This window comes from Muscardinus avellanarius (genome assembly GCF_963383645.1).
Source record: "Muscardinus avellanarius genome assembly, chromosome: 21".
NCBI lineage: Eukaryota > Metazoa > Chordata > Mammalia > Rodentia > Gliridae > Muscardinus > Muscardinus avellanarius.
In genome coordinates, this window is record NC_137807.1 from 14,908,533 (window position 1) to 14,922,788 (window position 14,256).

Here is a 14,256-nt window from a genome sequence, read left to right on the forward strand (position 1 = left end):
CATGCAGGCTACGTGGACCTCCTGTCTCCGGTCACACGGTAGGGACAGAATCCCCAAGTACAGCGAGGCAGTACATTCGGGACATGCGAGGGAGGAGTTGAGGATGAAGATGGTTGTACCCTACTTAACTGGAGGGAAAGGGCACCGGGAAACAGCCGTTTTCTTTGCTGATATAGTTGGGGGACTTCACTCGAGTTTCTGCAGATCCATCATGTCGGGGTCTTTTGGGGTGAAAATCACAGACACCCAACCCAACACATAAGCTAAAGCCCAAAGTGAAACTGATTGGAATTGAAGCCATCCCAGGAGTGTGGCACTAGAATGTTCAGCGTCCTCAGGCTTTGCACCGCGTCTTCCTTTCGTATCTCTTGGACCTTCTGGCCTCTGTGTTGCTTTATTCAACACAACAGGTAGTAGAGGTAGCCGTTCACAACCCAGGCAGAAAAAGGTGTCTTCCGTAAGAGCTGTGGGCAAAGGGCTGCCTGCCTCTCGTGGCTCCTCCGCGGGGATGCTCTATCCACAGCCTGCACTGCAGCCAGAGGGGAGGGAGATGCCCGCTAGCCAGGGCCAGGTCGCCATGCATGGTAGTCCTGGAGCCAGGACACAAGGACCCCACAGTCTGGGAGGGAGGGTGCTTCCCACTGGTCCTCAGCTGGAACTGGAAGAAGAGGAAACAGACCACGGGCAGCCAAAGCCAGCGTCTGCTCTGTCACGGCCGGGGGCATCTGGAGCTTTCTGCCACATCTCCAAGGGTTCCCCTGATGGACACTTCTTACTCGGAACTTCTCCCACAGCTTTCCTGGGCCCATGGTGGTTTCCTCACCATTCTTAAGGCTGAGTTGGTTTAGATTTGTGTGTGGTGCTGGGGATTAAACCCAGGGGCATTCTAACTCCAAGCCATATCCTCAGCCCTATTATGTAGATATATTTTTGAAATATGGTGCTGAGCATTATTTTAAAATAGGGTACTGAGAATCTCACTTAAGTTACCGAGGCTGTCCTCGAAGCTGTGATCCTCCTGTCTCAGCCTCCCAAGTACTGAGATGACAGGCCTGCGCCACCACGCCCGGCAGGATGACTATCATTCTAAAAGCAAGTGTTGGCAAGAGTGTGGAGAAATTGGAATATACATGTATTAGTGGGAGAGTGTAAAGTGGCGCTGCCGCTGTGGAAAACAGCTTGTGGATTTCTCAAAAGGTTAAATGTAGGCATATTTCCAAAAAAAATCAAAACAGAGACTCAAACACATAGTTTATTCACCAATGATGGTAGCAACATTATTCACAGTAACCAAAAGGCAAGACAAAATAAGTGCCTATCAGTGGATGAACGGGTACACAAAATATGCGTGGACACATAATGGAATATTACTTGGCCACAAAAGGATTGAAACTTTGATATATGAAACATGAAGAGACCTTGAAAACAATACTTCATGAAATAAGCCAGATAAAGAAGTATAAATATTACAGGATCCTACTTGTATGTGTTACCTAGAATAGCCAGATTCATAGAGACAGAATAGACGCTACTGGAGGTTGGGGATAAGAAAGAGAGTTGTTGTTCAATGGGTACAAAATTTTTCTTGGGGACAACGAAAAGATTTGGGGTATAGAGAGCGGTAGCAGTTACACAGTATTGTGAACGACATTGAATCATACACACACACACGGATGATAAAAATGATAAATGTTATGTTTGGCGTATGTTTTGCCACAGTACTAATTAAGTGGTGCCTCCAAAAATTCCCCGTTTTTCTTTTACGTTTCTATAGAAAATTATAAAGCCGGGCATGGAGGCACATGCTCGTAATCCCAGCATTTGGGAGGCCTGAGACGGGAGGATCGCGGTTTGTGGACAGCCTCGGCTAGTTAGCAAGGCCCTTCGCAACTCAGTGAGACCCGGTTTCAAAAAACAAAAAGACTAGCCGGGCGTGGTGGCGCACGCTTGTAATCCCAGCATTCGGGAGGCTGAGCCCGGAGGATCGCAGTTCGCTGACAGCCTCAGCTACTTTAGTGAGGCCCTCTGCAACTCAGTGAGACCCGGTTTCAAGATAAAAATAAAAGAGGGCAGGAGGTGTAGCTTGGAGGTTGAATGCCCCTGGGTTCCATACCCAGACCTGCAAAAAAAAAGACTATAAAATAGGGCTGGGAGAGGAGCTCAGAGGTACAATGCCCCTGGGTATTTTTGTCCCTGGTTTCAACCATCCCCAACACAACACAACAACAACAACAAAAACTATGAGTGTATCACCTGGAAGGTGACCTGGATATGCACAAATAAGTCCCTCGTTCTATAATCGGGCAAGTATTCTTTACACGGCATTTATTGAGCACCTGCTGTATGGAAAGGACAAACCATATCAGAACCTGGGAAAAGTAGAATGCAAAGAGAAATAAATTTCATATTGTTCTCTAAAGATGGGCTTGCCCGATTTAGCAAATAAAAAACACAGGGCACCTAGTTTCATTTGAATTCTTGTTTTTGTGTGTGTGGTACTGGGGGTGGAACCCAGAGGCTTTCCACCTCCGAGCTACACTCCCAGACCTATTTTATATTTTATTTGGAAACAGGGTCTCACTAAGTTGCTGAGAGCCTCATTCAGTAGCTGAGGCTGGCTTCGAACCTGTGCAACCCTCCTGTCTCAGCCTCCCAAGCGCTGGGATTACAATGTGCGCCACCACGCCCGGCCTCATTTGAATTTTATTTTATTTTTTAATTTATTTTTATTTTTTAATTTATTTTTTATTGGTGCACTGTATTCATACACCATAATGGAATAAAAAATACTTTTGTAGACATACATGCACACATCACCCAATTAGCCCCTACCCGATCCCCACCCCATTCCCTCCCCATCCCTCCTTCCCATTCTTGGCTTAGTGGTTGACATCTAGTATTATAGCAATTTATCCAAAATTAACAATGATAATCTCACAGAACAGCTTCATTTGTCTGATAACAAGCTTTTGATGACTTAAAGATAACATTTCAATATTTCTTTTTGCTTTCTTTCTTACCAGAGAATGTTTTTTCTTTTTTTTTTTTTAGGTGAAACTATCATACATTTATTTACTTATTTTTCAGAAAAAATCTATCCTAATGTGGAATATGGACTCTAGATACCCAAAACGATCTCGAAAAAGAACAAAGCTAGAATATATATTTTCTGATTTCAAACCATATAAAGCTACAATAATTGAAACAGTGTAGTACTGTTCTAAAGGCAGATATATAAACCATTGGAGTTAAATAAAAGCCTAGAGATAAATTCTTCCATATATTGTCAAGTTATTTTTGACCAGGTTTCCACGAACATTTGGTGGTGGAAATAATAATCTTTTAACTAAATATTGTTGAAAAATAATAATTACATGAAAAAGAATAAAATTGGACCCTTACCTAACATATTTACAAATATTAACTCAAAATAGATAAAAGACCTAAATATAAATCTTAAGACTATAAACTTTTAGAAGAAAATCTGGGTCATAAAACCTCACAACATTGAAATTGGCAGTGATTTCTTGGATATGATGTCAATGGCACAGGCAACAGAAGGGTAAACAAACTCCCTAAAAATTAAAAAAATATTGTATATCCAAAGACAATGTAAACAGAGTTAAAAGTTACTGTTAGAATGGTATAAAATATTTCCAAATGCTATATCTGAAGGTATATTAATATTCCAACTAGAAATCCTAAAAATTAACAACAATCAAAGCAAACAATACAATTTAGAGATAGGTAAAAGACTAACATAAATAATGAATCTCCACAGATAACCAATCTTAGTTGTCTGTTGGATGGAAAATCTTGTTTCTCTGGTTCTGGTGTGTGTTACCTATTTCTTCTTTGTAGTTATTCTCTTTGAGTATTTTCTCTAGCGCTGGTTTTGAAGACATAAATTCCTTCAGTTTCTGTTTGTCATGGAAGCTTCTTATTTTTCCATCTGATAGAACATTTTGCTAGGTAGGAAATTTTTGGCTGGAAGTTGTTTTCTTTCAGAGTTTGGAATATGTTACTCCAAGCCCTTCTGGCTCTCATGACTTGGTTTGGGAAGTCTGGAGTGATTCTAATTGGTTTGCCTCTGAATGTCACTTGGCCCTTTGTTTTTGTTGCCTTTAAGATTCTCTGCTTGGCTTCCACATTGGTCATTTTGACAATTATGTGGCGTGGGGATCCTCTTCTCCGATCCTGTCTAAAGGGAGTTCTATAAGCTTCCTGGACCTGTGTATCAACCTCTTGCTCTATGTTTGGAAAAATTTCTGCTATTACTTCCTTGAAGAGATTGTTGATCTCTTTGGTTTCACCTTCTTTTCCCTCCTGTATTCCAATTGTTCTTAGGTTAGCTCTCTTAAAATGGGCCCATATTTCTTCAATGTCAGATTCCTGCTGTCGTATATTTTTTTCTAGATTAGAAACTATGCGTTCATTTTTGGAGTGATCATCTTCTAAGAGCGAGATTCTGTTCTCCATGTGTTCTAATCAGTTGTTTGTACTTTGAATTGAGGCCTTTACTTCATTAATTGCATCCTTTCTCTCTTTTTGGCTCTCTGAATTCTTTTCAAAACACCTCTATTATTTCTACAGTTATTTTCCTGATTTGATCTTCTAGAAATCTCTGAATTTCTGTTTTATCAGGTTCTGATGTGGGGTTGTGGGCATTCATTGCTCCATTGTTATTCCTCTTTCCCATGATTTTGGAAGTTTGTGCCCTCTCTGGGTTCTTCCCTTGGGTTACTACGACTTCACTTAAGGTGCTCTGGATCTCGAGTCTGTGGTATCTCAGACCCCACTACTCCTTTACTAGGTTGTATCGCAGAGTCTCAGACCCAGGGAGTCGATCGAGGCTGCTTTAGACTATGGGGGGTGCAGGTTAGGCGTTCTCCTATGGTGTGATATCTCTGCCACCGCCACTCCCCCACTGGGTCAAGTCCCTGGGAGTGCTGTACCGGGATTTTTTTTCTAGGGGCCGCAATTTGACTCACTGTTGTTGAGTGCGCCGATGGAGCTATAGTGGACTCGTTGAATTCGCTGCTGCTGCCGCCGGTGGCAATATGGCGCCGCTGCCACGCCCTCTGCTGTGAGGCTGGCGTATTTCTTCTCTGGTTTTGCACTCCGCTCTGAGTCCCTGCAGGGTGTTCTCGGCTCACTGTCCGCCGCTCCTCTCTGGAGCCTGGTGGGCTGTTGAGTGCGTTCATCTTCATTTGAATTTTAAATAGCAACAAGTATGACATCCCATGCCGTATTTAGGATGTCCGTTTAATAAACATTATGTATTGTTTATCTGAAATTCCAACCCAGGTGTTCTGCAGCCCTGGTAGAAGTTTATAGTCCAGTTAGGGAGGTAAGAAATGTTCAAAAATCACAAAACTGCAAGGTATAATGAACCTTTTTTAGAAGCTTTATTTAGAAAGCATCTAAATATCAAGGGCTGTGAGAATTTTATGATAGAGATTGTTAGATCTACTTCTAAATAGTCCATTATGTTAGGAATGTACAGACATATATGAGTTCTTAAGTGGAGAAAACATGCTATATTTTTCTGGGGTGTGTGTGTGTGTGTGTGTGTGTGTGTGTGTTTTACTTGGGATTAAACTCAGGTATTTTACCTCTGAGCTACACTCCCAGCCCATTTTTCTTTTTTTCTCTCTTCTCTTCCCTCCCTCCCTCCCTCCTTCCTTTCTTTCTTCTTTCTTTCTTTCTTTCTTTCTTTCTTTCTTTCTTTCTTTCTTTCTTTCTTTCTTTCTTTCTTTCTTTCTTTCTTTCTTCCTTGTGGTACTTGGGATTGAGCCCAGGGGCATTCTATTTCTTAGCTACACCTCTAGCCCTATTTCTTATTCTTTATTTTGAAATGGTCTAAGTCGCAGAGGGACCCACTAAGTAGCTGAGGTTGGTTGTAAACCTGTGATCTTCCTGTCTCCGTCTCCCAAGTACTGGGATTACAAGTGTGCACCACCATATCTGGCATTTTTTTTTTTCGGGTCTGGGGATGAAACCCAGGGGCATTCAACCTCCGAGCCACACCCCCTGCCCTATTTTTTATTCTTTATTTTGAAACCGGGTCTCAGTGAGTTGCAGAGGGCCCAACTAAGTAGCTGAGGTATCCCCAAACCATGATCCTCCCGTCTCAGCTTCCCGAATGCTGGGATTACAAGCGTGCACCACCACGCCCGGCTAACATAGTCTCTTTAAACAACTGTTTATTCTCCTTTCATTGAAGGGAATTTGAATGGGAAATAGTTCAATGATGGGCAGCACTAAGAAGATAAATCCAGGCATCTCAACAAACCACAGACTAACCAACTACATGATTCCTAGGGTCTATTACCAACCCACTCTTCTAAGACATATTTCCCAGGACAATAGTAAGAGTTAACATATAACTTAAAATGTGCAATGTAAGCTTACATGTATTTTCTTATTCAGCAACTCTGAGGTCAATTCTCTTATTCAGATTTTTCTAGACACAAACACTGTGGCTCAGAGAGCTGAGTAGTGAGAAGCAAGACTGGGGGGGAAAAAAAGGAAGCCTTGTAACTGTGCACCACAACCTACTTGTACTTTGAACACATCAGAAACACATGGGTATTAGCATAAGCTGACCGAAATATTCCCCAAGAGAAGCTAATGAGTCAGGTCCCAACCTTATCTAAAGGGAAGTATTCTCCTTCCCTTTTTCAAGTGAATGTTCTTTTCTTGCCCTGCATTTTATTAGTCCCCAGGACCGGATTTCTCTAAAAGAAAATCTACCATCCTGGTGAAAATATGTTTCCCTGGTATCAAAACTCAGTACTTCTTGTAATTTTTGTTTAGAGCATCCACAACTTTGAATTATATGATTCTCTTTGTGATTGTTTATTACATCTCTTGCTAATTAGGCTGGAAGCTACATGAGGGGAGGGGAGTAGCAAGCACTTCACTGTCCCCTACAGTGCTTGGGCTATAACCAGCTCAGCAAGTGTTCTGCACTGACTGGGTTAAATCCCCAGCCCATTTAAAACAGTTATAACAAGCCAGGCGTGGTGGCGCACACTTGTAATCCCAGCATTCGGGAGGCTGAGACCGGAAGATCGCGGTTCGCGGACAGCCTCGGCTACTTAGTGAGGCCCTCTGCAACTCAGTGAGACCCGGTTTCAAAAATAAAAGAATAAAAAATAGGGCAGGGGGTGTAGGTCGGAGGTCAAATGCCCTTGGGTTCCATACCCAGACACACACACACACACACACACACACACACACACACACACACACACACAAAGTTATAACAAATGAAGACGTTCCCCTTTGGGATTTCCTGCACTTCGTAGAACCATCTAGAGTTGACAACCCGAGCCTAAGCTATGAGGTGGGTGGACAAGTGAGAATGTTATGTACCTGGATCGAGTCCCAGTTCTGCTGCCTACTGTGTGGAGCGTAGGGCCAAACACGTAGCCAAGCTCAGTCTCCTGGTTTGTTAAGCGAACACTTATTAAACATAATAGGCTACTCTTCTCATCTCTGGGATAGATACAGCAGTGAGCAAGAACCCTGCTGCCCTTGTGGACTTTACATTCCAGAGTGAATGCACATACTCTGAAAAATCACAAAACGTACATTAACTGCTACACTCCCTAGGCCCCCCTCCTCCTTTTTAAGTTTGTTTGTTTTGAAACAGGGTCTTTAGGTTCCTGGAAAACTCGCCGAATTGCTGAGGCTGGTCTTGAACTGGGGATGGAACCCTTCAACCTCTGGGCTACACTCCCAGCCCTATTTTATATTTTATTTGGAAACAGGGTCTCTTAAGCCAGGGAGGCTGGCCTCGAACCTGCGCAATCCTCCTTTCTCCGCCTCCCAAGCGCGGGGACTACAAACGTGCGCCACCACGCCCGGCGTTTGAGGGGCTTTTATAAAAATGTCAATATAGTGTGTATTTCTCTGGCTTTAGTAAGAAAATGCATGGATTCATGTTTAAAAAAAAAAAAAAAGCTTCCCATAAGTCCAAAGCAGACCTACTTATACCAAATGAGTGAGGCTCTCAAGCAGCCCAAAGAATGGGGCTTTTTGGTTGTTAGCTGATGGAAAACCTCGGTGGCACTTTACCCAGGACCTGACGTTGATGGAACCGAAAGTGGGCCCACCGGAACATTAATCCTGGACCAACCTTTGCAGGACGGAAACTTGTCTGGAGCGCACGGTTACCGCGGCAACGACGCGCGGAGACGGAGGGGGGGCGGCGCGCGGGTGGACACGGGGGCGGGGCTTCCGGCGGAAGTGGCCTCTGCGGCCGGGGACCTGGAAGATGCTGTGTCCGCGGTGGCTGTGGCTGTCCCTGGGCCTGGGCAGCCTCCTGGGGCAGGCGGAGGCCCCAAGCCCGGCGGAGCCGCCGGAGCGGAGCCGGCCGTACGCGGTGCTGCGCGGGCAGAACCTGGGTAAGCGGCTGCGGGGTCGGGCCTGCGCTTCTGCAGCCACAGGCAGCCCGAGCCGGCGCGCGGGGCGGCGAGGGTCGGGGCCTCTCAGGGAGCCCGCGGTCTCATCTCCCGAGCCCTGGGCGGAAGAGCTAGTTTTACCGCTAGAGCAAGGCCTCGTGACCGCTGCGTTCTCCATCTGTGCTGGTGGTACCCAAATGGAGCGCAGCCCGGGGACTTGTGTCGGTGTGGGTCTCCTCCGGTCTGTGGGCTCAGATAGGCAACAAGGAGCATCCTGTATCCTCCACCTCGTCCCTAAAGAGACCGCTACTCGCAGTAATAATGGTAGTTTACGGTTGAGCGTTTCCTACATACCGCGTGTTCTGCTAGCACTCTGCATATGTGAGTTCATGTGGACCTCACAGCGAATACGCCTCTTCTGCTAAAATCCTTCCCTCTTTCTATACATCATTAGTACATTATATATTACAAATTGACCACATCATATCATTTCTGGGTTTTCTTGAGTCTCCATCCACTCAATGTCTGCCATGCATTTAATGTTCACTGCACACCTAGCCACGCTGCTAATACATATCCTGTTTAAGTGTTCAGAGCCGGGTTTCTCAGCCTGGGTACTAATGACCTGTTGGATCAAATGACACTTAGGTAGAGAGGGGCTATCCTGAGCACTGTAGGATGTTTAACAGCCCCTCCAGTCTTTACCCTCTAGATGCCCGTAGCCCATCCGCAACTGAAATTATCAAAGTACCTCCAGATATTGCCAGTGTTCTCTGGGACAAAATCCCCATGGTTGAGATAACCACTGTAGGTGCTGCTCAGAAAGCGACCTGCAAGCCGGGCGTGGTGGCGCACACTTGTAATACCAGCATTCCCGAGGCTGAGACCGGAGGATCGCGGTTCGCGGACAGCCTCAGCTACTTAGTGAGGCCCTCCACAACTTAGTGAGACCCAGTTTCAAATTAAAGAATAAAATAACTACGGCAGGGGGTATGGCTTGGAGGTCAAATGCTCCCGGGTTCCACCCCCAGACCCGCAAAAAAAAAAAAAAAAAAGAAAGTGACCTGCAACCTATATGTTATCTGCAAGGAGATGACCACAGAAATTGAGAGCGTTTCAACACTTAACATGATATTGTTGCAACATCCAAGCAAATAGAGACCAGTTCTAGGTATCCCTAAGCGGGAATCCTACTGCTTTGTAGGTGCAGGGAGCTTCTTCGTAGTCATGCACAGTAGAGGTATTTAGTTCTGGGATAAAAATTATAAAAATTAAGTGTTTATCTCAGGTGGTTAGAGTGCAGGGGGGAAGTCTGACTTTTTACAGTCAAGGAAACAAGTGTGTGTTAGGTGGAAGGGTGGCACACACCTGCAATCCCAGGACTTGAAAGGCTGAGACAGGATTGTAGATTTGAGGCCAGCCTCAGCAATTTAGCAAGACTCTGTTTCAAAATAAAATATAAAGCAAGCAAGCAAGCAAGCTGGGGGTGTAGTTCAGAGGTCGAATACCCCTGGGTTCAATCCTCAATTCAAAAAAGGAAACAAGAACAATAAAGGTTGGTGGCCTGTGTAAGGTTACATAGCTCATACATAGATTTGGAAACCCAGGTAGTCTGAGCCCAACCCTGAACTCTTGACTACGGTGCCACGCTGCCTGTCTTGACCATAGTACCATAGTAGCAGTGTTGACTTGTAGTGTGCTTATAATATGCTTGCACTTTGTTGAGCTTTCTCCCCCCCCCCCGCCCCCAGTACTGGGGATCGAACATCCTACCTCCAAGCTACACCCTCTACCCTATTTTTTATTCTTTATTTTGAAACAAGGTCTCACTAAGTTGTGGAGGGCCTCACTAAGTAGCAGAGGCTAGCCACGAACCTGTGATCCTCCTGTCTCAGCCTCCCATGTACTGAGATTACAAGTGTGAACCACCACACTGGCTGTCGAGCACTTTTTAAGCCTCAGGTAGACAATTCTGTTTTAAGTGGATTTCATTTGTCCCATTTTGCTTATTTATTTATTTATTTGGTACTGAGGATTGAGCCCAGAGGCATTCTACATCTAAGCCTCACCTCCAATCCTTTTTAAATATTTTAATACTTATTTTTTAAACAAGGTCTCATTTGTCCCTTTTTTTGTGTGTGTGGTTCTGGAGGTGAAACCCAGAGGCTTTCTACCTCTGGGCTATACTCCCAGCCCTATTTTATATTTTATTTAGAAACAGGGTCTCACTGAGTTGCTAAGAGCCTCACTAAGTAGCTGAGGCTGGCTTCAAACCTGTGCCATCCTCCTGTCTCAGCCTCCCAAGCGCAGGGATTATAAGTGTGCACCACCACGCTCGGCTCGTTTGTCCCTTTTTTTTTTTTTTTTTTTTTTTGTGGTACTGAGGTTCCTGGAAACCCTCTACTGCCATGCTACACTCCCAGACCTATTTTATATTTTTTTGAAACAGGGTCTCTACGCCAGCGCGGCTGGCCTCGAACCTGCACGATCCACCTGTCTCCACCTCCCAAGCGCGGGGATTACAAGCGTGCGCCACCACGCCCGGCTCATTTGTCCCATTTTATGGATGCAGAAAATGAGGCTCCATGCCGGGAGTGGTGGTGCACACTTGTAATCCCAGTACTTGGGAGGCGGAGACAGAAGTATTGCAGATCCATGACCAGCCTTAGCAACTTAGTGAGGCCCTCTGCAATTTAGTAAGAACTTGTTTCAAACTAAAAATTTAAAAAACGGGGCTGGGGATGTAGCTTGGAGGTAGAATGCCCCTAAGTTCAATCCAATGTACCACAAAAACAAGAGGAAAGAAAGAGCGAGGACGGAAGGAAAGAAGGGAGAGAGGGAGGGAAGGGAAGGAAGGAAAAGAAAGAAAGAGGTTCAGTGGTGGACACTCATAGGGTGGATTGAAATAGTCTTTTAAGGTTCTGTCAGAGCTGTCATTCAGGCAACTAATCCTACAAAGCAAAGTACAGGAAGAGGTAGAAAGATGAAGAGCAGGAGAGTTTAAGTCCCAAATGCATAGCTGTCCCACTGGATATTTTGTACCTTACATGGCTTTAAGCTCTTTTTTAGTTTAAGTTAGATTTTCATCCTCCAATTCTAGTTCTCAGAATTTCTTCAAGAGTTTAAAAAAAAATTTTAGAGCCTTTCTAAAATGCAAGAAAATAATCTAAATGGAATAAGACAACTTTCAGCCGGGCATGGTGGCTCACACTTGTAATCCCCGTGCTTGGGAGGCGGAGACAGGAGGATCGCGCAGGTTCGAAGCCAGCCTCGCTGGTTTAAGAGATCCTGTTTCCAAATAAAATATAAAAAATAGGTCTGGGAGTGTAGCCTGGAGGTAGAAGGATTTCCAGGAACCCCAGTACCACCAAAAAAAAAAAAAAAAAGACAACTTTCAGTCCAATTGCAGTCAGAATTTTAGTAATTTGGAATTCAGTATTTAGTTAACAAGGACTATTTTGAGATATGATACTTAGCATGTAAGTCATAGCTTTTGTTTTGTATTAAGAGACTTCAAAGTTGCTCTGACCTTTTGGAATTAGGACACAATATCTTTGTCCCCTTTTCTACCCTTCCTCCCCCTCACTCACTGGAAAAACATGATCTTTGCCTATAGTAACTGGGTTTAAGTGTGGGTGATGGGGGGGGGGGTCACAAATACCTGAACGTACTGATCTAAGGAAGGCTATGGTCAAATCTTGGTTTCGCACAGGAACAGTAACCAGACTGGAAAACAACCATGATTAGCTAAGCCCCAACTGGATCCTGGGTGGACCCACTTGCTTACAAGCACACATAGGGTATATTATTAAAAGTGACAACATTTTGAGTGCCTCCCAAGGTCTCTAAGATAATCACAAAACAAGGTTGCACGTCAGCGCTGCTGCTGCATAAAGCTTTTGGCCGGTGCTGGTCATGTTCAGCCCAGGTCCTTGCCATCCTGTGCCACCAGGCTCAGCCTGAGTAAGTAGCTAGAGTTCCCGCTCTTCACCTGGGCACCTTGGACATGTTAGATGTCACCTTTTATTCTCAGAAACATAATAGGTTGTGAAGTTAGTTGATTGCTTCTTTGGCCAGAAGCCCCTTGTCAAGATATTTTATTCATCCAGAGGCAAGGATATTCTATTCTCTTCTGCATCTCTGGGTTTTATTAGTGGCTTCAGACACAGCTGGGCTCCTGCATCTGTTCTCCCTGTAATCAGATGGTTCTCTACACAGCAGCAGGAGGGATTTTTTTTTTAAGATTTAAAGAAGTTTATTAGAAAGATAGAAATACAGAAAATAGAAATACAGCCCCATGCCAAAATGGCATGAGGGGGTGACTCGAAATGAATACACCCCTAGGAGGGGTCTTTTTCTCCAACCAGGTGTCACCCTCAGCTTTCAGCCCTCCAATGGCTTTTTTTTTTTTTTTTTTTTTTTTTTTTTTTTTTTGGTGGTCCTGGGGATGGAACCCTTCGAAGCCTCCGGGCTACACTCCCAGACCTATTTTGTTTTTTTAATTTGGAAACAGGGTCTCTTAAGCCAACAAGGCTGGCTTCGAACCTGTGCGGTTCTCCTGTCTCCGCCTCCCAAGCATGGGCATTACAAGCGTGGGCCACCACGCCCAGCTTTTTTTTTTTTTTTTTTTTGTGGTACTGGGGTTCCTGCAAACCCTTCTACCTCCGGGCTACACTCCCAGACACCTACTTTTTAGGTTTTATTTGGAAACAGGGTCTCTTAAGCCAGTTGAGGCTGACTTCGAACCTGTGTGATCCTCCTGTCTCAGCCTCCCAAGCGCAGGCATTACAAGCGTGCGCCACCACGCCCAGCTCAGTGGCTCCTTTTTAAATTTAGGGGCACCCAGGGCCCTGCATAAACTGCCTCCCGCCTCCATCTGGCCTCATTGCCCATCTGCTCAGTGAACGTGTCGGGCTTGTCTGGCCTCAAGGCCGGCCCTTTTCGCAACTTGGTCCCTGCAGAACTGCACATGGCTGTCCCTTCCTTCAAGGACTTGCGTGTGGGACCCTCCTTAGATGCTTCCTCCATCACCTCCTGAGCCCCCTCCAGCTCCACCACCTGTTTTCTTCATGCCGTATCAACCCATACTAAAAGCTCTTTGTTTTATTCCCCATGAATATGGAGCTGGCTTGAGTAATGGTCTGTTTGGGGCTACTTCCTCTGTCTGTGCCTGGCAGCAAATAGCATTTGGTAAATCATTGTCAACACATGATGAGTTGCAGGACTTGGTGCTGTCACTGGGAGGTAACTGCTTTTCCCTTTGCAGTGTTGATGGGAACCATTTTCAGCATTCTGCTGGTGACCGTCATCCTTATGGCATTTTGTGTCTACAAGCCCATCCGGCGCCGGTGACAGCCACACAAGCAAGGCTGCCGTGAGTCTCTGGGAGCAGGATAGTTGTGTTGCACACGGGCCAGTGGAGAAGGTGAAACTGGAACCTGTCTACTTGGAATGACCTTTGGTTTGGACACTTGGTAAATGTTGAAGATTTAAGAAAACCATGTACTAGCAATGATTTTTTTTCTTCTAAGATCATAGTGCAAATAACTGGCTGCTGAGTCTGCTTCTCAGTATTTCTGTTTATGTCAGGCAGTATTTGTTAAAAGACCTGAAGCCCCAAGGTTCAGTATAGAGATGGTGTGCCTATGAGAAAGAAAACATACTAACCCTGTAAGAACCACCTGGAAAGGACCGATCATTAATGCTTGAAGTAGTCATGAGGGCTCAATCCAGACATTCCCTGCCGCAGGGCCGTCTGGTCACAGCGAACTGGGAATCGCGTGCGGCTCCTGTTACACTCAGATGGTGTAGAACGCACTGGCTGCAGAGCCGTGCCCGCTGCGGG

The 14,256-nt window shown here is 45.1% G+C and overlaps 1 protein-coding gene across 1 annotated transcript; it reads left to right on the plus strand.

Moving 5' to 3' along the window:
- Positions 1-8,284: 8,284 nt before the first annotated feature.
- LOC308278112 (uncharacterized protein C12orf76 homolog) lies at positions 8,285-13,763 on the plus strand (the record flags this gene model as incomplete). Its single annotated transcript, XM_080717734.1, has 2 exons — positions 8,285-8,414; positions 13,678-13,763. 2 exons carry the CDS (start codon positions 8,285-8,287, stop codon positions 13,761-13,763), a joined length of 216 nt encoding a protein of 71 aa, XP_080573860.1.
- Positions 13,764-14,256: the final 493 nt, after the last annotated feature.